The sequence below is a fragment of the Nyctereutes procyonoides genome, unplaced genomic scaffold (assembly GCF_905146905.1).
Source record: "Nyctereutes procyonoides isolate TBG_1078 unplaced genomic scaffold, NYPRO_anot_genome, whole genome shotgun sequence".
NCBI lineage: Eukaryota > Metazoa > Chordata > Mammalia > Carnivora > Canidae > Nyctereutes > Nyctereutes procyonoides.
The window spans coordinates 42,000,843-42,025,337 of NW_026575043.1; the positions used below are offsets into that span (position 1 = coordinate 42,000,843).

Below are 24,495 nucleotides of genomic sequence, written 5' to 3' on the forward strand. Positions count from 1 at the left end.
TCTACCATTTTACATTCCCACCAGCAGTATGTTAGGGTACTGATTTCCTTGTATCCTTGCCAACACTTATTATTTTCCTTTTTTTATTTTTTATTTTTTATTTATTTTTTATTTTTTTATTTTTATTTATTTTTATTTATTTTTATTATTTTCCTTTTTTAAAAAAAATTAAAGCCATTTACATCAGTGTGAAGTGGTTGCATATGTAATTTTGATAGATCTTGCCAAATTATCTTTACTAGATTCCAAATTATATTTGGTGTATAAATTACATTCTTACTGGCAATGTATAAGGGTAACAGCTTCTTCACACCTTTTGCCAATACAATGTTATAATATGTAACTCTTTGCTTATTTTTTTAAAGATTTATTTATTTATTTTTAAAAGATTTTACTTATTTATTCATGAGAGACACACAGAGAGAGAGGGAGAGACAGAGACACAGGCAGAGGGAGAAGCAAGCTCCATGCAGGAGCCTGACATGGGACTCGATCCCAGGTCTCCAGGATCAGGCCCTGGGCCGAAGGTGGCGCTAAACCGCTGAGCCACCCAGGGTGCCCTCTTTTTTTTTTTTTTTTTTGTTAAATGCGTACATGTTCATGCATTTATTTTATTTTATTTTTTATTATTTTATTTTTTAAATATTTTATTTATTTACTCATGAGAGACACACAGAGACAGAGGCAGAGACACAGGCAGAGGGAGAAGCAGGCTCCATGCAGGGAGCCTGATGTGGGACTCAATCCTGGGTCTCCAGGATCATGCCCCTGGGCCAAAGGCAGGCGCCAAACCATCCAGGGAGCCACCCAGGGATCCCCTGATTTCATTTTTTTAAAGGATTTATTTTTAGGTAATCTTAACACCCAACATGGGGATTGAACTCACAACCCTGAGATCAAGAGTTATATATGCTCTACTAATTGAGCCAGCCAGGCAGCCCTTGCCTTTAAAATTTCTTGTATTGAATAACCAAGATAGGTTATTTTTTCTTATGTTTGAGCTATTTGCATTTCTTTCTTTCTTTTTTTTAAAGATTTTATTTATTTATTCATGACAGACACAGAGAGAGAGCGGGGCAGAGACACAGGCAGAGGGAGAAGCAGGCTTCATGCAGGGAGCCTGATGTGGGACTCGATTCCGGGACTCCAGGATCACGCCCCAGAGTGAAGGTGGCACTAAACCGCTGGGCCACTGGGGCTGCCCAGCTATTTGTATTTCTTTGTCTTGTAAATTGCCTCTTCGTATCCTTTACCCAGTTTTTACTGGATTGTTTGTCTTTTTAAAATTTGTAATAACTTGACAGATATTACAGAAATTACAACTTTGTGATATGAGTTGCTAATATTTTGTCTGGTCTTTCTATCACCATTTACTTGCCTACTATATTCATGACCTAGGTGCTGGAACTATGTAACACGTGAGACCAAGCCTGCTCCTGGAGTTTATTCTAACAAGGGAGTGTGGGGAGACAATACATAAATAATCAAGATAACTTCTGGTCATGGTCCATATTTAGTAGGACACAAAGCAGGATGTCATTATGATAATGGGTGATAACGTAGGAGTCTGCTTATACAGAAAGCTGAGTGAAAGGTGATAATTTGAGTCCAGGCAAAGGTAAGATGGCTATTGAAGTAGCTGGGAACAGAGACTGCAAAGGCCACCAGGGGTATTGTGACATTAACACTGTGCCCCCAGCATTTTTGGGGCAATGGAAGGTGCCTGTGGGACTGGGTAATCAAGGGGAGTAGTACAAGGTGATGCTAGTAGGGAAGCAGTGTGAGATTCTATCCTGAGCATCTATCCTGCTATGGGGAGGAGGGCACATTTTATACTAAGTACGATGGGAAGAATCAAGAGGATAATTGGTAGGAAGTTATTAGATTATAAGTGTTTTTTCAAATCATTAATAACTGAGAATTTTTAATGACTGCTTATTATTTCATACTTATATATAAACCATAATTTATTAAACTCACTGGAAAATTGTCCCCTTGTTTTTATTCGTGTAAAACTCTGAACTCTGATAAAGATATCTGTAAGCAAAAAAAAAAAGTTATCTGTAAGCTTAATTGCTTTCTTAGGTTATTTTTCTACAATTAGATTTTATGAGCAGTTTTTAAAGGTGTTTGATGTATGAAATTCAACAGCACTCCGGTGTGTACTTTTGTGTTTCAGAGTGTGTTAATGACAACTACTGGTTTGGGAGAGATAGAAGCTGTGAATACTGCTTTGATGAGCCATTGCTGAAAAGAACAGATAAATACCGGACTTACAGCAAGAAGCACTTTCGGATTTTCAGAGTAGGTGACAAATAATCCGTATATTTGGGAGAACTGGTAATGTCATCACCACTCTGAGATATGTTAGCAAGGATATGTAACTCCTGTAACTCCCCACTGTTAAAACTTTGAAATAAAATGTTCTCTATTTTAGGAAATGGGTCCTAAAAACTCTTACATCGCATACATAGAAGATCACAGTGGGAATGGAACCTTTGTAAATAGAGAGCTGGTAGGGAAAGGAAGACGCCTTCCTTTGAATAACAATTCTGAAATTGCACTTTCAGTATGGAGTAATAAAGGTAACATTATTATCTTTTGGTTACTGGATCTTTTTTTCCTCTCCTATAAAGGGAAATTGACATTGTGCCCTTGGCAGAGTATGGTTTGGATAAAGTAAGAAAGTTTGTATTCAGGATTCAGTGCAGACTTAGGTATATTTTTAAATTAATGAAAAATTTCTATGAAGGCAGATTTTCCAAGGTTTAAATGATTGGGTTAGTTTTGTTTAAGGCTGTATGCTGTCAATTGAATGGTACTGCTTAAGATGGTTCTTCATTCATTGATGCAGTTTACACCGCATCAGTCTTAGGTGTCAATGAGTTGTTTTAGGCCATGAATTTTTCTCCCTCCCTCAATCCCTTCCTCCCTCCCTCCTTCCTTCTTTTCCTTAATTGCTGCAAATATCTATTGAACTTCGTTTATCTGCCAGGCATTAGGGTATTTCTGGAAGAATCTCAGCTTAAAGTTTCTGCCTTAAATGCCACGTGGTTATTCTCTGATTGATGTTTCTTGTCATCATCAGGCAGCATTTTATGAACAGCCACTCCTAACATTTTACTAGTATCACATCTAAAATGAACAGTTGTCATTCAGCACAGAAAGAATAAAAACCTGTAGAGCGAAACGTAATCTCACAGTGATTTTAAATCCTTGGACAGTAGGAACACTCATTTCTTTGATTAAAAAAGAACAACAACCGCAGAACTTTGCAAAACTACATGAGAGTTGAATGGGAAGAATGTATGAGTGTGTGGGTAACACCTTAAAAATATAGATGCTCACAGGTGTTGTCCCACAGATCCTGGTCTAGTAGTCCCAGGGATTTAAAAATTCTTGCTTAGGTGATTCTCATGTAGGCAGTCTTCAAACTGGCATCTGGGAATGATGGCTATACTAGGCATCCCAAAGCACATTTTATGATATTTTCCCCTGTTTCTGACTCGTGTTTTCTGTGTGTGATACTTATAGTCAGGGCAGCTGCATAAAGTTTTGCTGTTTGAGAGCACCTGGTGGAGATGACAACCAAGTGTTGAAATTTGGCCTGTCTTACTTGGTAAGCTGTGTGCCACCTTTTCCTAGTTGGTCTGTCCAAGGGGCACCTTTTCTGCTTGGAACAGAGGTGTTATATGGGCTAAAGGTGGCCATAATCGAAATAGATCAGGCTGGTGCTCTGCAGATTGCATTCAGTTTATTGACATTTTATTAGGCATTTGCTGTTTGTACTTGAATGTAAAAAATCCAGATTGCTTTGAAAAGGTAGACTGTCTAGCCACACTGATCCTATAATCCCATAACTGGAGGATTGGCCAGTGCTCAGTAGAGCCTGCCTTTGTTTTAGTTGCATGGTGTGTGTTTGCCCATTCAAGTCCTCACTGCTCCACGTTGTCTTACACTCAACCCAGCCTTCCTTGTGTACGTGGCCTGGCTTCTGTGGGCAACTGAATTTGCAGCTCTTGAAGTAGACCTTGACATCTGTGAGAAATAGCTCTCCAGAGCCCCTCAAGTTCCCAGATTCTTAGATGCCACTGGAATATCTAGAGTCATAAATACCCACAAGCATAGAGAAACAGTTGTATCTTGGTTCATTGGCAGGTTTCCTTCACTACACAGGTGTCTCATGCGGACCAGCGTGGAATGAAGCACACTCAGGTGGCTCAGATTTGTGCCTTTGAGTGGAACTCAAGGTTACCCCAGGGAAGTCGAAACCTGTTGCTGCCTGAAATATGAGAAACTCAAGGGTCTTAACAAATTTCACTCTTTTAAGATATTATATTTACCATCGATTTTGAGGAATTGAAATGTTGATAATTGCAGCCTTGGCCCACATGGATTGTTAAATTTTTTAATGAGTGGGGTATTCTTTCTTTTTCTTGGATACAGCCCAAATAATGGAGAAATAGGTGACTTTTGGGAAAATGCTATTTATTTAACTTTACAAGTAGGTTCAACATGGTTTGCACTATAAAATGCCAGACGTGTAGAGGTGTATAAATGGCAAAGAGAAAAAAAAATAAAAAAAAAAATAAATGGCAAAGAGAAAATGATACTAGTATGATGATGACCTGTGGTCTAATTTTATTGGGATGTGTATTTGCCTAGAACATTTTTTTTTAAGGCTAAAACTAATTGTTTTTTGGTGCTGGGCTTATGCTAATCTGCATGGTTGCCCCCCCCTTGCCCCGCATTGAGGCAGGAACTAATCTTGCATGGGCCTTTTATATCAGTTGCAATTGATTAATATTCTGAAGTCAAGGAATAAGACTACCATATATATATATATATATATATATATATATATATATATATGGATTTCCTGCTCTATAGTGAAATGATGATGTGTATTTCTGTTGAGGAATGAGATTTGACTGTTATTTTCCATGGGTTTCATAACATGTATTAGCCTGGCTAAATTCATTTTAGACTTAGGTGTTAAATGTAATTAAAAACAATTGTCTTATATTCCATATGTTCACTATATCTTAGGACTATTTTATTTTCTCTTTACCAAATGAATTAATGAGACTTTCTGCCCTTTTCCCTTAGTTTTTGTATTTTTTGATCTGACTGTAGATGATCAGTCAGTTTATCCTAAGGAATTAAGAGACGAATACATCATGTCAAAAACTCTCGGAAGGTAAATTTTTTTTGTTATTATGGAAATTGCCCTTCATTTTTTCCCCTAAACATTTGTCATTGATTAGTTTCTTCTTCCTAGTTTTGTAACATTCATTAACTTCATATTTGTGGGGCACTTGTGATAGGTATGTTATTGATTTATTTGATAATGATCAATTCAAATGAATACTTTTTTTTAAATAAATTTTAACTTTGGTAGCTCAATAAAGCTGCTTTTAAAAAGTTATTCACGGGGCATCTGACTAGCTCCATTGGTAGAGCTTGTGACTCTTGATACCAGGGTTGTGAGTTTAAGTCCCACGTTGGGTATAGAGATCACTTAAAAATTAATTTTTTTTAAAATTAATTTTAAGGGGATCCCTGGGTGGCTCAGTGGTTCAGCGCCTGCCTTTGGCCCAGGGCATGATCCTGGAGTCCCAGGGTAGAGTCCTGTGTCGGGCTCCTGGTATGGAGCCTACTTCTCCCTCTGCCTGTGTCTCTGCCTCTCTCTCTTACACTAGGTCTATCATGAATAAATAAAATCTTTAAAAAAATTAATTTTAAAAAGTTGTTAGTCACATACCATACAATTGACTGATACAAAGTATATAATTTAACGATTTTTAATATATTCACAGAGTTGTGGAACGTTTACCACTATCAGTTTTAGAACATTTTTATTGCCTTCCCAAAATCCTAGGAACATCTTGGGAAGTGAAATGGAATTAACCATGGAGTCAGGCAAAGTTCTCAAAAATCTTTGGTTTCAGGAACCTTTAGACTCTTAAAAATTACCGAGGACGCCAAAGAGCTTTTGTTCAAATGGCTTAAATCTATTGATATTAATTGTATTAGAAATTCAAGTGGAGAGACATTATTAATATTTATTAATGCATTAAAATTTCACTTATGTCAAGATAAATAATATTTGGGGGGTGCCTGTGTGGCTTAGTTGGTTAAACCATCCAACTCTTGATTTCTGTCCAGGAATTGATACCTGAGTTATGCTTCCTAGTGGGGAGTCAGCTTGAGATTCTCTCCCTCTTCTTCTGCCCCTCCCACTCATTCTCTCTCAAATAAATAAATCTAAAATAAAATAAAATAATATTTTTAGTACAAAATAATTCTTTAAATAAAGATTAGTGATTAGAGAGACATTATTTGGGGATCCCTGGGTTGCTCAGTGGTTTAGCACCTGCCTTCAGCCCAGGCCGTGGTCCTGGAGTCCCAGGATTGAGTCCCACGTCAGGCTCCCTGCATGGAGCCTGCTTCTCCCTCTGCCTGTGTCTCTGCCTCTCTCTCTGTGTCTCTCATGAATAAATAAATAAAATATTTAAAAAAGAGGCATTATTTCACAGATTTGCAAATGTCTTTGATACCTGGATTAGAAAATGGCTAGATTGTGATAGATATTTGCTTGTTTGGTCAGTTATGTCACCTGCCGTATAGCCTCTAGAAAACTGTATGCTCATGAGAGAATGAGAATGAAAAAGGCAAATAATGTCTTAGTATTTTTCTGCAAATAGTTTAGGCTTTGTGGACACCCTGCAAGCATCTTGGGGTCCCTTGAGGTTGCCTAAAACTACTTCGAGAACCACTTAGTTAGGTTTTTAAGTTTTACTATGGGGCTTGAACTCATGATCCCAAGATTCTCATGCCCTCCCAACTTAGCCAGGCAGATACCCTGAGAAACACTTCCTTAGGGACACCTTTACCACGTTGCATCATGTCCTTCACTCTCCCTCCCCAAAGGCCTTTCTTTTAACATATTTGGAAATATGAAAGTAGGAACTAATAGAAGGAAATAATCACCTATATTCCTGCCACATAGAATCAAATACAGTGTACTCTTTATGACCATCTATGGGAGATATTTTAGTTTATGGCTATTAAATTCAGTTACTCACTATTTTCATATTTGCATAGGTGCTTGGAAGTTTACAGTGAAATTTGTGCCTGCTCCCCCACCCCCTTTTTAAAGATTTTATTTATTTATTCATGAGAGACACAGAGGGAGGCAGAGACATAGGCAGAGGGAGAAGCAGGCTCTATGCGGGGAGCCCAATGTGGGACTCGATCTCTGGATTCCAGGATTAGGCCCTAAAAGGCAGATGCTCAACCACTGAGCTACCCACAAGTCCCTGTGCCTGTCCTTAAGAAATGTATGGGACTCTTATTTTTCCTAGGGGAGGATTCAACACAAATCCTCTTAATTTTTAGCAGGTGACAGAAACTTAACTCACGTGAGATAAAAGAAATTTACTGAGTTCATACTTGAAATCTGCTATGCCTGGTAGCCTTTATTTCACTCTTTGAATTCTGATTATCTGTGTGGCTTTGCCTCTTTTTAGGACTCTTATAAGTGTTACTAGGGCTCTGGCTCATCTATTGATTTAGCTACTATTGGTTGCCTATAGATTTGCTTTCTCTTTGTGGCAGGAGAATGGCTTCAAGGGGCCCCACATTCATGTTTTCTTCCTTCTAGAAACCACCACAGGAAGAATCGTTTCTCTCCCAACATCAGCATCTAATTCCAGGGGAAATCTTGACTGGCTCAATTTTGGTTACATGTCTGCCACATGGTACTATTATAGATATACTCTACTAGAGCTACATTGACTCAGGGAAGATTTCTCAGGCAGAAGGTGGCTTTATCAGAAGGGGAATTGGAAAGTGTTTTGAGCAGAGTTTAAAAAATAATAGTTATGTGGACCGTTATCTCACACTAGATAAAAAAATTAACTCAAAAGAAAAAAAAAACCTAGACACCTGGGTGGCTTGGTGGCTCAGTTGGTTAAGTGTCTACCTTTGGCTCAGGTCATGGTCCCAGAGTCCCAGGATCAACCCCACAGTAGGCTCCCCACTCAGCAGGGAGTCTGCTTCTCCCTCTGACCCTCCCTACTCTTGTGCTCTCTCTCTCAAATAAAATTAAACAGAAGAGATAAAACTATAAAACTGTAAGAAGGAAACAGGGATAACTTCATGACCTTAGATTTGGTGGTGGTTTCTTAAATACGGCACCAGAAGCACAAGCTACAAAGGAAAACAATGCATAAATTAGATTTCATTAAATTTAGAAACCTTAGTGCATCAAGATACTATCAAAGGAGTGAAACACAACCCACACAGAGAAAATATTTACAAATTATCTGATAAGGATCTAGTATTCAGAATAAACAACAGAAGGAAAAACTACCCAATATACAAATGGGCGAAGGATTTAAATAGACTTCTCCAAAGAAGATATATAAATGACCAACAACCACATGAGAAGATGCTGTGCATCATTAGTCATTAGGGAAATGCAAATCAAAACCACAATGAAATACTACTTTGCAGCCACTAGGATGGCCATAGTAAGGAAACGGACAGTGACAAGTGTTTGTGAGGATGCAGATAAATTGGAACCTCTGTATACTACTGATGGGAATGTAAAATGGTATAGCCATTGTGGGAAATAGTTTCTTGGTTTCTAAAAAAGTTAAGCATTGAATAACCTATGACCCAGCAATTCCTCTTGTAGATATATGACTCCCTCTCTCCCAGTTGAAGACAAGTGTTCAGACAAAAAACTTAGGCGTGAATGTTCATTACAGCTCTATTCACAATAGCCCAAAGGTAGAAACACCCCAAATCTCCATCAACAAATGAATAGATGAACAAACTGATATATCAGTACAATGGAATATTATTTAGCTATAAAAAGGAATGAAATAGGGCACCTGGGTAACCACTAAGTGGCTTAGTGTCTGCCTTCAGCTCAGGTCATCTCAGGGTCCTGGGATCGAGTCCTGCATTGGGCTCCTGTTCCACAGGGAGCCTGCTTCTCCCTCTGCCCCTTTGTCTCTGTCTCTTATGAATAAATAAATAAAATATTTTTAAAAAAAGGAATGAAATAGGGGATCCCTGGGTGGCTCAGCGGTTTGGCATCTGCCGTTGGCCCAGCACGTGATCCTGGAGTCCCAGGTTCAAGTCCCACATCAGGCTCCCTGCATGGAGCCTGCCTCTCCTCTGTCTGTGTCTCTGCCTCTCTATCTGTGTCTCTCATGAATAAATAAAATCTTTAAAAAAAAAAAAAGGAATGAAATACTGATCCATACTGTAGCATGGCTGAACCTTGAGAACATGCTAAGTCAAAGAAGCCAGACATAAGATCCACATGTTGTGTGATTTCACTGATATGAGATATTCAGAATAGACATATCCATTGAGACAAAGCAGTTAAGTGGTTGTCAGGGGCTGGGGGTAGCATAGAATGGGGATGGAGTTTCCATTTTGGCTGATGGAAAAATTCTGTAGTTAGATAGGGTTGGTGGTTGCAAAACAGTGTGGATGTACTTAATGCCACTGAATGGAATTTTTTTAAAAAAATTTTATTTATTCATGAAAGACACAGAGAGAGGGGCAGAGACATAGGCAGAGGGAGAAGCAGGCTCCCTACAGGGAGCCCGATGCAGGACTCTATCCCTGGACCCCAGGATCACACCCTGAGCCGGAGGCAGATGCTCAATCGCTGAGCCACCCAGGCATCCCTGAATTGTACATTTTAAAATGATTACAATGGGGTGCCTGGGTGGCTCAGTCTGTTAAGCATCTGCCTTTGGCTTAGGTTATGATCCCAAGGTCCTGGGATTGAGTCCCATACTGGGCTCCCTGTTCAACGGGGAGTCTGCTTCCCTCACCCTCTGCCCTTCCCCTGCTCACCCTGCTCATGCTGTCTTGCACGCTCTTTTTCTCTCAAATACATAAATGAAATCTTAAAAAAAATAAAATGATTAATATGGTAAATTATATATATATATATATATACATATATATATATATATATATACACACACAATTCACAATTTAAAAAATGTCTTGGCAAACTCATCCCACTCCAAAGTCACAATAATTATAGTCTACTTTGGGCATGTAATAAGTGATGGATACTTGGATAGCAATTACCTTCACTTGACCCAAGCTTTGGAGAACAGAGCCCATTAGGTTACCTGTATTTTGAGTGGTATCCTGGTTATTATTCCTTCTCCATTATAGTATCCCAATTAATTACAAATCTTTAAGAGTTTGCTTCAAGTAGGTTGTATAATACTTGTGTGTGTATAAAATTGTGATTTTATTTATGGTGAAATTCATGGCATCAACTACTTGTGTAGTTCGCTTAAATAAGAAAGAATATATCAATGAAAGTAATTCATTTGCAGATGCTATTTACTGTAACTTGTGTCAGGCACTCATTTTTGTCTAGGACTTTGTTCTACATCATGTTTGTCTGACTCTAGGATGAGCAATTTCCCTCTTATTTGTTCTTGGTGTCTGAGAATTTCACACTCTGGGGTGCCAATAAGACTTAAGTCTGTATTTCTTAGCTCAAAAGGTGGAATTTGAAGCTGACTCAGTGCTGTCGGATGATCCACATTCACTTATGCCCTTGACATTTTACATTGGTGAGGTTTCACTGTGTTGTCCCCTGGAAACAGGGATAATGGAAGGGTTGTGGGTGGATGGTGTTTAACTTGTTATAGTTGAGGCCAGCTCAGGAGTGATGGATCTCATGATTAAAATCATTCTGATAATTGATCATCTTATGTTTCTCTCTGTAGTGGTGCCTGTGGTGAGGTGAAGCTAGCTTTTGAGAGGAAAACATGTAAGAAAGTAGCCATAAAAATCATCAGCAAGAGGAAGTTCGCTATTGGCTCTGAGAGAGAGGCAGTAAGTACCTCTATTGGTGGATGCTCAGTGTTTTTAACACTTTTTAATGTCCCCAAATAGTTTTAGAGTGTTGTTTTTTTTTTTTTTTTTTTTTGCTTTTGTTTTTTTTTTTAAGATTTTACTTACTTGTTCATGAGGGACACACAGAGAGAGGCAGAGACATAGGCAGAGAGAGAAGCAGGCTCCCAGAGAGGAAAGCCTGATGCAGGACTCAATCCCAGGACCCCGGGATCCCATCCTGAGCTGAAGGCAGACCCTCAACCACTGAGCCACCCAGGTGCCCCATTTGTGAATTTGTATTAAACAACATTGAAAATTTTTGAGTATTGGGGCCTTAGGTGGCTCATTTGGTTAAGTATCCAAACTCGATTTTGGCTCAGGTCATGATCTCAGGGTCATGAAATTGAGCTCTGTATTGGGCTCCATGCTGGGTGTGGAGTCTGCTGAAGATTATCTCTCACTTGGGCACCTGGGTGGCTCAGTGGTTGAGCATGTGCCTTTGGCTCAGGCCATAATCCCGGGGTCCTGGGATCGAGTCCCACATTGGGCTTCCCGAGTCTGCTTCTGCCTCTGCCTATGTCTCTGCCTCTCTCTATCTCTCATGAATAAATAAATAAAATCTTAAAAAAAAAAAAAAAAGATTATCTGCCCCTCACCCCATTTTTTTTAAAAACATATTCAGCTAACCTAGAAATTTACTGATCGATAGTTTGGTTCCAAAAATATATATATATTTTAATGAACTAGATTTATTTATTTATTTATTTATTTATTCATTTATTCATTCATTCATTCATGATAGAGAGAGAGAGAGAGAGAGAGAGAGGCAGGAGACACAGGCAGAAGGAGAAGCAGGCTCCATGCAGGGAGCCCGACGTGGGACTTGATCCGAGGATTCCAGGATCGCGCCCTGGGCCAAAGGCAGGCGCTAAACCGCTGAGCCACCCAGGGATCCCTCCAAAAATATTTTGTTATACATAATAACATACCTAGCAAAGTGTCCTGTGTCCCAAGTTCCATTCCATGTCCTCCCCACCCCCTCCACCCCAGTGTTACAAATTTTTACAATACATAAAAGGGAATTGGGGGGAAAAGCAACTCAGCCATATCCCTACCACTGCAATTCCACAGCTGTTTCCAGTTTTCTGTTTCCTTCTAGGGCTTGTTCATACAGATTTGCATTTTTAGATGGTTGAAATCATATTGTATATACAGTTTTGTATTCTGCTTTTCCTTATGAGCATTAATGCATAAACTTTCCCCTAATAGATGCTTTTTGGTGATTGAGCCTCTATTTCATGAACTTTATTATAATTATTCACCCATTGCTCTGATCATTTACATTTCTAATTCTTTGCCCTTCCTGATAACAAAACAGTGACTATCTTAGCATCTACAGATTTTTAAAAATCTGAATTAAATTATTTAATAGTCTCTGTATAGTAGCCATTCATTTTATTACATTTTCTCTAATATGTATTTACTGCATTGGTGAAATGGTCAAATATACTGGTGTTTTAACACATGATCCAACAAAGTAATGTAAAGTGAGGTCTCTAATCATTTTTTCCTTTGTGGCCATCTGTTTCTGGCCATTATACTTTAACATTCTTTAAAGATCGATACTCCCACACCCACACCCCAAAGACAATGCCATTCTCACATGGCAAGAGCAATTTCCTTTATGTGGTCACTTTGTTGTAGATCCTTTTCCCTTGTGATTCCAGATTTGTTTCCCGTTTTGAGGGGAAGAAAATACCTATCAGGTTCTTAATGACTTGGAGTAAAATTTTACTTCTTAATTTCATCTTTCAAATCAGATTGGACTCTTTTAGACTGCTCTATCATCAGAGTACGCCCTGACTTGGTAATGAGTTTAGCAGCTTACAGGAAGAGGCAGGCTTTTAAAATTAAACATCTGGATTTCTTAGCTGAAGTCCATTTTACATAAATATGTAATTCTATATCCTCCTCATTTTGGAGGGTGTAGCCCATGAGGCTGAGTAACTTGATTCATCCTTTTGGAATTGCAGCAGAGAGCAACTATAGTCCCCTGATGCTTACTCTTGTTGGTGTCTCAGGAAATATGTTAGCCTGTAGTAACTTGGAACCTGTGTCTTCTCCATTATTAGAAATTTGGGTTGGGGGCACCTGGGTAGCTCAGTAGTTGAGCATCTGCCTTCGGCTCAGGTCATGATCCTGGGATTGAGTCCCACATCGGCCTCCCACAGGGAGTCTGCTTCTCCCTCTGCCTATGTCTCTGCTCCTCTCTCTATGTCTCTCATGAGTAAATAAATAAAATCTTAAAACAAAACAAAAAAAAAATTGGCTTGATGTTTTCCTTTTACAAGTTAATTGAATAACTCTTGTCTTTGTTTGCTGTATCATTTTTATGAGTATAAAGAATTCCACAGCCAGAGAGACAGAGCTTACAACTAATATTACATTGTATATTAATTAACTGGAATTCCAATAAAAACTCAGAGAGAGAGAGAGAAAGAAAGAGCGAGCTTACCAGGTAAGTGTGAGAACAATAGAAGCACACTTGTTTCTGGTTGTGAGAACTGGAGCAGGTGGCTTCCTTTCTCTGAGCCTCAGTTACTCCATCTGTGAAATGGGGATAAATATAGAACCCAAGTTCATTTTGGGATTATGAGATTTCTGTAAGATGACTATTTAAAAGAGGTTGGCATAGCACCTATCCGTTTAATGAATGCTTACTATTTGCCAGGCACTTCACAGGGTGATTTTAGGTGAGTGATTTCTTCCACCTCTAAGCCTTGAGTTGTTTGTATGAGTAGTACTGGGTGTGGAACTCATGCAGCTTTTACTCAACTAAGTTGTAACTGTTTTCTAAATATTGACTATCATTATTATTAACAAAATTTAATGTTATTCCCTTTATCCAAGGATCCAGCTCTCGATGTTGAAACAGAAATAGAAATTTTGAAAAAGCTAAATCATGTAAGTATTGCTGTAAAATATGACTCATTCTTACTTTCATTTCTCTGAAAATATGGGAAGAATACAAAGTATCTTAATTTAATAAAGCTAGTATTAACTTGGATTCCTTAATTGTGTGTATGTGCCTATGCCTGTGTGTGTGCGTGTGTACATGTGTGGGTACACATGCATGGGTGTGTGTGTTTAGTTGTAATTTAACTGGGAGAAGCTTTACCCTGAAATTTTATAAAGATTTCAGATTAACTGATATTTCCACTGAGTGAGTTTTTCACCAAAACACATAGTTTTCTAAATATTTTATCTGATAGGGGTTTGATCAACTGATTATGTTTGGGAAGACATTGGTAATTTGGTTTAATTATATCTCAAGTTTCAGTACCTCTGAATACCTTTTGATGGTGGTGAGCCCACTGATCTCAATGGGTATAGTTACTATCTTTTGTGTAATGATGACCTTGTCTCACTGGAAAGTGAATCTGTCTTTTTAGAAATGAGAAGAGAAGAGCACCTGGGTGGCTCAATGGTTGAGTGTCTGTCTTCAGCTTAGGGTGTGATCCCGGGGTCCTGAGATGGAGTCCCACATTGGGCTCCCATGTCTTCCTCTGCCTATATCTCTGCTTCTCTCTCTGTGTCTCCCATAAGTGACTTAAAAAAAAAAAAAAAGAGGAGTTGTGATCTTATCCCATCTTCCTTTTTATTGTTCTTTCTGTTTCTTCATTAATTCATGAGCCCCCATGAAGTCATGAGCTAGTTTGGCACTGGAATTAAAACTTGCAATAAGACCTTTAGTCTCTAGCTAAAGATGATCTTACTCTGGTTCTTTGGGGGGGGGGGGAGGTAGTGAGGGCAGAGGGGAGAGGGTGAGAGTCTTAAGCAGGCTCCATTCCCAGCAAGAAGCCTGATGCTGGGCTTGATCCCACAACCCTGAGATCATGACCTGAGCAAAAATCAAGAGTTGGACACTTAACCAACTAAGCCACCCAGGCGCCCCAATCTTATTCTGGTTCTTAACCTTCAAACAAAAAAAAAGATTTATTTTCCCTTCTCTCACCTCCTCAAATCCCCGAAACAATAAATAGAAATTAAGAACAGAATCACTGCCGTCAACACAATAGTTCAAGAGGGTCTTTGAGAACCCAGTGAGTGCATCTGAACCCAGAAGAATCTGAGTAGCCAGCGTCTTGACTTGGCTTTCTTCTAATTCCCTTGTAACTTCCTCCTCTTCCCTGAATTAGCCTCCCCGCCCCCCACAAGTGATCTGGACTGTCTTGTTAAAGAGAGGAGCCCTCTCATTTTCTGGGGTGGGGTTGGTTCAAACATATGCTTAAGATAAACACTTCGAATTCTCAGGGAATTTTCTTCTTATGTCATAGGATCCCCAAACATAACATTTATACAAATCCAATGTCCACTGCAGTCAAGAGGAATTTAGAACCCTCAAAAAAGATCCCTGGAGATAATTTCCTGGCGGTTTACAAGGGCATGTGGAAAGGTCTTGGAAATTATATATGGGCTCATGAGTGCATTTAGGGGATAATGAGTAGAGCCTGATAGCCCAACAGAGCCTGGCAATTGGAGCCAGGCAGTGATTCAATCAGTTGTTAGACACTTACTGTGCCAGCCTGTTTTCTAAAGCCTGGGTGGTGATGAGCACAGATGGGCTTGGCTCTCCTCCTTCTATGGTTTCAGCCTAGTGGAGAGACAGACCTGGGTTCCCAATCCCATTTCTCTTATCTCCTGGGTCTGAGAAGGTCACTTTACTTTTCAGAGCCTCTGTTTGCTCATCTGTGCAGTGGAGACAATGAGGGTACATACCTTAAAAGTCAGTGTAGGAATTTGATGGGATGTGCTTGCCAAGCTTTCTGCGTGGAGAACACACTTGAGCAACGACAGCGATCTGTCATTCTCTAAACTGTTCCCTGTATGATCTAAGTGGAGGGTTTAGGGTAGTAGCCTCTGGTTCACGAGAGACATCTTCAGCCATGACCTGCCACCAGTGAATGATACTAGAGGTGGTGGCACCTAGAGGAGGCGGTGTCTGCAGGTTCGGACTGCCAGGACCTTCTTGTGCTCCACTAGCTCCCCTACCCAGCTGTTCCCAGGTGGGCCCTGGCCCTGCCGGATGAAGCCAGCAGAACCAAGCAGCTCTCATTCATTCCTCTGATCTCCTGTTCCTTTTCCATGTGTGGCTTTTCTTCTGCTTCTTCTTTATTTTTGTCAGGGTAATCATATGCATATAATCTCTAGAGAGTCAAATCTTGCTCAAAGTTTATACACAGACTGTAGCTCTGTAGCCCCCCAAACCTCCCCAACAAACATTTAAAAACTTTTTAAATCCAACTTATCCCCATATTTCTATATAATATGCATAAACTGCTGCCTGTTGATTTATCAATTTTAGATAGCCTGTTGCCTTCCTGTTATATGAGACTTCTAGTTCTCCTCTCCTTTCTGTTCCTCTCAATATAATACTACAGTACATATCCAGTGTCTTCATTATTGGGACAAGAACAAATGGTCAGCAGAGCAAGTATATCCTATGGTCATAGGTAAGGAGTGGTGGAGCTGGGATGCTCTCAGCCTTACTCCTATGGCTGTGTGTGCCATGACCAAAATGTGGCTGGCGGAGTCTACCTAAGTGGGTGGGGCTTCTATTATTGCTGTTGTTTGTATTAATCTGGGCAGCATATGAATGTCTCTTGTGTGCAGTTGGTCTGCTGAGTGTTGGTCCTCGAAAGATGAATAAGACTTGACTCAGCTGATGAAGTGCCTGATGGGAGGAGACCCATAGTGGGTGTTACTTTCCTTTTTTTTTTTCCCCTCCTAGAGCTTACAGTGGGGAGACAGAAATTAAAGATGCAGCATGAGGCAACACAGATAAGAACTAATGCAGGGCACTGGATGCATTCTGAGGGTGACATTTGAACTGGGGCCTGATGCTGGAGGCCAGGTGTGCCCAGAGGGCGGGATCACCCGGCAGGAGCATGGCGAGCCACATGGGACATTGGGAAAGAACCCTGGGAGTCTAGGGCAGGTGGGGTGTTTTGTGGTCTAGAGAGAGGGATGCAGGAGATGGGGCTACCGTGGTGGGTAGGCTGGGTCTCCAGGGTTTGCTGATCTCTGCTGAAATGTTGGATTTCCAAAGGTTTTTTCCTTCTTGTCTTACTTTCCGCCTTTCTTCTCTTTCCTTCCTTCCCTTCCTCCTGATTGGTCTCCCCCTCTCCTTCATTTAAATATTTTAAAATTAGGGCTCTGGCTGGCTGGCTCAGTCTGTAGAATATACAGCTCTTGATCTCAGAGTTGTGAGTTTGAGCCCCAGGTTGGGTGTAGAGATTACTAAAAAACCTTAAGAATTAAAAAAAAAAATTTATATACGTGTGTGTGTGTGTGTGTGAGCAAGAGACAGTACTATATATATATATATAGTATTTGATACATGAAAAGCAATAAATATAAATTATGAACCAAACCAACACTTTTGAACTCCCCATTCAACTTAAGAAAGAAAACTTGACCATACAATTGAAGTTACTTCATACACTTTGAAGTTCTTCATGATTTGCTTTTTCCCCTTGGCATCATGTTTTCAGGATCCAGTGTGCTGGGTGGGGGAAGCAATGGGGGATCCATTCACTGCTGTATAATAGTTTATCATGGGAAGCTACCACTTGGGGAGAATTTTAATCAGAGCAAAAGGTGTGATGAAATTTGCTTTGCAGAGTGAGCACTCTGGTGAATTTTGCTATTCTTTAATCTGAAATCTAGAAATTGTGTAACTGTCTTTAATTCTGATTAAAGCTGTAGTCCTCCGGGTGGGGCATGACCCTGACAGATATTTACCACATCTCTTACTTACCCAGACCACTGAGCTCTACTATCTATCCTTTGTACTGCAAAACAATAGGTGTGCTTTCTTTCTTTCTTTCTTTCTTTCTTTCTTTCTTTCTTTCTTTCTTTCTTTCTTTCTTTCTTTCTTTCTTTCTTTCTTTCTTTCTTTCTTTCTTTCTTTCTTTCTTTCTTTCTTTCTTTCTAAGATTTTATTTATTTACTCATGAGAGACACAGAGCGAGAGGCAGAGACACAAGCAGAGGGAGAAGCAGGCTCCATGCAGGGAGCCCGACGTGGACTCAATCTTGGGTCTCCAGGATCACGCCTGAAGGCAGGCGCTAAACTGTTGAGCCACCCAGGGATCCCCCTTTTTTTCTTTACTGTATCCATGCTGCATTGATCAGAGACCACAAACTATCAGCTATAGGGGTGTGTTTGTGTGTCTTTGTGTCTTCTTTACCCCCACATAGCCTTTCAGAGTTCTTATAAAACTGTTATTTCCTTCTTCCATTGAGAAATGGGAGGATCTTACCACAATGGAGTCCCCATACTCCTGTGGTTCTAGTTGTATGGAGCTGAACAGCCTTGCTGTGTGGTGTCATGGCTGGGCTCCCCACCTGGCCTGCTTCTCTTTTCACTAGTGTTAGGCTCTTCCAGGTTCCTTAAGTGTCCTTAATTACCCGAGCTCTGGGGCAGTGAGGAGGAATGCTGGGAAGAGACTGGCCTGCCTTCCTTTGTGCCATCCTCGTGTGTGAAACCTGAACCAGTCCCTTGCCAGCTTGGTAGAAGGGAGGGTTTCGTAAGCCCATTCTCACTGAGGAACCAGCTAAATGCTGTTCTGCCTTTTCTGCTATATGAACTTCAAAGTTTCTTGAGGCAGGGGACCAAATGCCCAAGTACTGCTCCTGTGATTTTCCTCTTGGGAGCGCTTCTCACTACTTTTCCTCTTCTTCCTCTTAGCCTTGTATCATCAAGATCAAAGACTTTTTTGATGCCGAAGATTATTATATTGTTTTGGAATTGTAAGTAATAAACTTTTCTATTTGTTTCCATTTAAGAGCTTATAAACCACCAAAAAAATCTAATGCTGGCTTGCATTCTCTCATACTGGGGACCCTCAATATATGTATGTGGTGGGGGGGCTCACAAAGTGTACATGTGGGGTTAGTGTTGATTCTGAAATTCCTCCAGTGTTTCCAAAGGCACATGGCTTAGAGGTTCCAGGCTCTGGGTCTGAGGCCTGAGTTTGAAGCTCACTCTGCAGGTGACTGCCTGTGAGTTAGTTTATTTCATATCTCTGAATCTTATTTTCCTAGTGTTGAGGGGGTGGTAATAATGATACCCCCATGCCCAGAGTCATAAGAATTAAATACTGTGAGGGATGGAAAGTGCCCAGCAGAGCACCTGGCACACATAGTTGCTCAAATATGGGTGGGTTTTAATTCTTCTGAAATACCTGCCTGAGTGGATCTTTCTGCTTAGGTGGCATGGTGATACCCGATTATCTTTTCAGTGCTGATTTACTTGCTGGTTTATTTCAGTAACCACAAAATCCTGTTTTCTATGGTGTGACCAAAATAATTTATTGTCTTATCCCTGGAAGAGGCCTATCTGGATCCTCATTCCTGCATAAATATGTAGTGTTTGTGGGAGCGGCTGTTGTTGTGACAGGAAAGGCTTTGCTCCTGAGTGGCACTCCGTGGTTAAGTGGGTTTACTGGTAAGATTTTATAGTAAACAGCCTCAATTATAGCACTAGGAAAGACTGGACTACCCTTGTGGTGTATAAGGGAGTATCTGTTGCTGTCTGACTAGACCAACTTAAAACAGTGCAATAACAATAGGATAACAATCGCTGATATTAATGAAGTACTTACTATGAGCCAATTTCTGCTCTAAGCACCTCACATGGAGTGATTCATTTACTCTTCATAACAGTCATCCAGGTTACTTACAAGTTACTGATGGGTTACTATTTTTAGTCAGGAAACTGAAGTTCAGAGGGATTGAATAACCCTGCCAAGCATCCACATTGTGGCAGGTGCCTTATCTACATTAGTTATCTCAACTTTCAGAACAGCCATTGAGGGGTGGGGTGGGGAGATTATCCCTATTTTTTAAGAGGCCAAGAGGTTACATAACTTGCCCAAAGTCCTACAGCTGGGAAGTGGTGGAGCTGGGGTTCCAACCCCTGTTGTCTGATTTCGGGCTCCTGCTTGCTGCTCTATCCCAGCCACAGAATTACTGGGGTGTGTGATGAAAATGCAAACTCATGGGCTCCACCTCTAGTCTACTGAGTCAGATTCCTAAAAGCTCCCAAGTGTGTGGGGTACCCACTGCCCATTCCTTTTGTCTTTCCCTGTTCCTTTGTTTCCAATGAGGATGTCTTCATTATGGAGAGGAGATTTATTACCTCATTGCTTTAAAAAATGGGAGTCCTCGTGAGTGAATAAAAAAGGCAGTTCTTTGCTTGGTCTGAAAGAGTTTGTTTTTGTTATTGTCTTTCATCAAGTGAGTTTCCCTCCAGAAACAAAACCCCTACTTTGCCTGTGTGTTTCAGGATGGAAGGAGGAGAGCTGTTTGACAGGGTGGTGGGGAATAAGAGGCTGAAAGAAGCTACGTGCAAACTCTATTTTTACCAGATGCTCCTGGCTGTACAGGTAAGAGAAGCCCTCGGTTCTTTTGACAACCTACCTACTTGTAGGTGAATTATTCCCTAAGTTAGGCAGAAAGCAAAGGATGGTGGATAAAACCTGGAGAGCAGATAGTCTGTGCTTATGTTGTTCTGTTCTTGGCAAAAACATCCCACCCCTTTGACTCAGACGAGAAAGCTCTTGCCGGGAAGCTTAAGCAACAGTAAGGAGAGTTACAGAAATAAACACATGGCCCCACGTGTCTTCTCTTTTAAGTTGGAAGTATATCGGAGGTGCACTGATCTCTACTTCAGCCTGAACCTTGCAGAAACCCCCCTTACCTGCTGGGGGTTGAGGGGGGCAGGTGTAGATTAAGGCTGGCAAGGTGGGGTGGTTGTGATGGACGGATCGCTCCCCCATGGTGCAATGCGAGGTGGCCCCTTAGGTGCAGCATCCTGTTCACTGCAGCAGGTAGGTGGGCAGGCATGTGTACTGCCTTCTCTGTTCTGTGAAAGTGTTGCATGGAGGAACAGCTGATGGCACGCTGCCTGCTTAGAGGAACATCACCCTTTGAAAACAAATTTAGGGGACGCATGAGTGGCTCAGTGGTTGAGTGTCTGCCTTCTGCTCAGGGCGTGATCCTGGGGTCTCGGATTGAGTCTAACATCGGGTTTCTTGCAGGAAGCATGCTTTTCCCTCTTCCTATGTCTCTGCTTCTCTCTGTGTCTCTCATGAATAAATGAATAAAATCTTAAAAAAAAAAATTAGCTGTGGCAATTCTCCACCAAGATTTCTTCCTTTGAAGACCTACTCTTAGTGATTGGGAGCACTCTCCTGTTGAGTGGGTTTGAGGGAGATTTTCCTGGGCTGATTCACCCGTTTGCCCTCCCTGGGGGTTTTGACAGTTATCTTTCCCAAGGATGTTTTGGAAGGATTTTTGTTCCAGGCCAGAGGGGCATCCAGATAAATTGAAGTCCATTAGCATCTAACTAGTGCTTTACTCTCTTTAATGATTTATTTTCTCCCTTATATCATACCAAGAATATTAAGATGAACTGAGTGCAGATCAGTGGATGTGGGAATTTTTTTCCCTAAAGAGATGACTTTGTGTATAAAAATGGTGAACACACAAACATCAACATTGTATTGCAGATAGAGCTTTTGAAGATGAACTTTTAGTCTTTGTGTTGGAATATGTGAATTCTGGGTATTTAAACAGATAATTTACCGTTATGTACTTTACAGTGGCTTTTAAAAAATACTCTCAGGGAAAAATGACCAAATACATTATTTTGGTGGAATTTTATGGCTTATTTTAATAAGATCTCAATATACTTTTATCACTTATTTACATTTTTATTGAAACTGATACCTTGTATTTCTGGCAGTGTGAAGGGATATTTATTATTTTGAAGAGTGAAATAAACAGTCTACTGTCATAAGTGGCATTTTTCACTTTTTCTGATCAAGAGTTGAATGCTGTACTGACTGAGCCAGCCAGGTGCCCCTAAAGATTTTCTTGAAAACAAATTTGTGGGGCACGTGGGTGGCTCAGTCAGTTAAGCATCTGCTTTTGGTTCAGGTCATGATCATGGGGTCCTGGGATCAAGGCCTTCATGGGGTGCCCTGCCTCAGCAGGGAGTCTGCTTCCTCTCCCTCTGCCCTTCCCCTTGCTTGTGATCTCTCTTCTCTCTTGTGAGTACTCTCTCTTTCTCTCAAATGAATAAATATAATCTTTAAAAAAAAAAAAAAAAACCCCAGACAGGGATCCCTGGGTGGCTCAGTGGTTTGGCGCCTGCCTTCAGCCCAGGGCATGATCCTGGAGACCTGGGATTAAGTCCCATGTCGGGCTCCCTGCATGGAGCCTGCTTCTCCCTCTGCCTGCGTCTCTGCCTCTTTCTCTCTATCTCTCATGAAGAAATAAATAAAAATCTTTAAAAACAAAACAAAACAAAACAAAAAAAAAAAAAAACAACCAGACAAACCCAGGGGTGCCTGGGTGGCTCAGTAGTTGAGAATCTGCCTTTGGCTCAAGGTTGTGATCCTGGGGTCCTGGGATCAAGTACCACATCTGGCTCTCCATGGGAAGCCTGCTTCTCCCTCTGCCTGTGTGTCTGTCTGTCTCTCATGAATAAATAAAATATTTTAAAAAATAAAAAACAAACATAGAAAATAAATTTGTAAACATTAAGCCGTTTACCCAGTAGTTTTCTATGATTTGGGGGAACATGATTGTAAGTAACCTGGCTTATGATTTCACCGAGCTGTAAAGGTTTGTGTATGTGTGTGTGTGTGTGTGTGTGCGCGCGCGCACGCGCACATGTGTGTGTTTTTCTGTGTGTCTTCACTCACATACCTACTCTAAATCCAAGGCATGCCTCCCTTTCTGTGTAGTACCTTCATGAAAATGGCATTATACATCGGGACTTAAAGCCAGAGAATGTTCTACTCTCATCTCAAAAAGAGGACTGTCTTATAAAGGTAAGATATTTATGTTCTGTATGTGGCCACTCCAGTAGATTTTTGTTCATAGACTTATAAAATTTATCAAGTAAAAAGTGGGAACATAAAAAGGTACAGAATTTGACCATTCCACTATTAGCAATCATTTTAGCGATTAGGTGGTATTGCTCTGGTCCAGATTCTAATGAGTATTTATTGAACTCCACTGTATACACACCACTTTTATTCAGAAAGGAAAGAGGTGTCTAGATGGATGAGACAATCCCATCCACTCTCTTCCCCTGCTTTCTAGGGCAACATGCTTCCCAAGCCTGGTTTCACTATAGAATTTCCTATTAATTAAAAAAAAAAAAAAGTCATGACACCTAAGCTGCATCTCAGAATTGCTGAAGGTGGCACCCAAGTGTGAGTATTTTGTCCAAGCTCCTCAGGAATTCCAGTGTTGAGATTGGTTGAGAAACTAGGGTCTAAGGAAAACTGGGTAACTAATTAGTGCCCTAGGGTCTGGGTTAGATAAGGGATAAACCTTTTGTAAGGTTACGAGAGCCACAGATAAGTTGTAGAAAAAACCTTCTGCTTCCTTGGGTTGGAAATTTTAATTTCAGCAAAATTAAATTTAATTTGCAGTGTTAAAGTTATAGATTCCAGATTAATAGTAGGCATGAACCATATAGGATATGAACTGATCTAGCCCACATGCCTTTTAGGATTGGCAGACTATGTTAATCTTTTTTTTTTTTTTTTTTTATGACACCATTAAAAATGGTACCCTTTTGTCCTTAATTTTAGATTACTGATTTTGGGCAGTCTAAGATTTTGGGGGAGACCTCTCTCATGAGAACCTTATGTGGTACTCCCACCTACCTGGCTCCTGAGGTTCTTAATTCCTTTGGGACTGCTGGATATAACCGAGCGGTGGATTGCTGGAGTTTAGGAGTTATTCTTTTTATTTGGTAAGAAAAGTTTCATTGCTTCAGCGTCTGGTTGTAGGTATTTAGGTGAAATCAAAAATGTGTCCAGGTAGAGAGCTTGTGTTTAATTTGAGTGACTTTTTTTGACCATTGATTTAAAGAAAAATCTAGATGTCTGAATGCCACTGAGAATATAACTTGATTTCTTTTCCTTTTTCTCTTTACCAATATTAAGCCTTAGTGGGTACCCACCTTTCTCTGAGCATAAGACTCAAGTGCCCTTGAAGGATCAGATCACCAGTGGAAAATTCAACTTCATTCCTGAAGTCTGGGCAGAGGTCTCAGAAAAGGGTATGGATATGAAAGGGTTAAGAATTTGTGGTTTCTAAAAAGTGTGTGTACTGTGGTGGAAATTTCTTTTTACATTCTGTTTTGCTTCTCCTGTTAATTTTTATTTTCTGTTGTTTGTTTTGCACCTCTTGAGGGGCAAAGGAAGTTAAGAACATGGGCTCCAGGACCAGGCTGGCTGAGGCTCATATTTTCGGTCTGCTACTTTTTAGCTATGTGACCTTAAGCAAGTTACTTAACCTCTCTGAGTTACCCTTTCCTTTGAATGTAAAGGGGGTACAGTAAACCCCTACCTTAAAGGGGTTTTGTGAGAGAAAGTGTAACCTGAGCAAGTGCCTGGTACCTACTAGTGTACAAAATAATAAGTAACTTTTCAGTTACAAAGTCTCCTTTGAGTGAGTAAGAGCCTAAGTAGTTACTTTGTGTTTTAGAATTTAAAAGTATAACTTTGTAATT

General features: G+C 40.3%; 1 protein-coding gene across 3 annotated transcripts in view; it reads left to right on the forward strand.

The window, feature by feature from the left end:
- The window catches only part of CHEK2 (checkpoint kinase 2), a 92,533-nt gene that overhangs the window by 57,167 nt on the left and 10,871 nt on the right, over window positions 1–24,495 (forward strand). For all 3 annotated transcript variants that reach the window (XM_055322505.1, XM_055322506.1, XM_055322507.1), the window contains exons 3-12: window positions 2,180–2,304; window positions 2,438–2,585; window positions 5,110–5,200; window positions 10,785–10,893; window positions 13,804–13,857; window positions 18,646–18,707; window positions 20,245–20,344; window positions 22,712–22,798; window positions 23,570–23,733; window positions 23,927–24,042. In XM_055322505.1, the coding sequence (XP_055178480.1) occupies window positions 2,180–2,304; window positions 2,438–2,585; window positions 5,110–5,200; window positions 10,785–10,893; window positions 13,804–13,857; window positions 18,646–18,707; window positions 20,245–20,344; window positions 22,712–22,798; window positions 23,570–23,733; window positions 23,927–24,042 (1,056 nt within the window). The remainder of the gene's footprint in view (window positions 1–2,179; window positions 2,305–2,437; window positions 2,586–5,109; window positions 5,201–10,784; window positions 10,894–13,803; window positions 13,858–18,645; window positions 18,708–20,244; window positions 20,345–22,711; window positions 22,799–23,569; window positions 23,734–23,926; window positions 24,043–24,495) is intronic.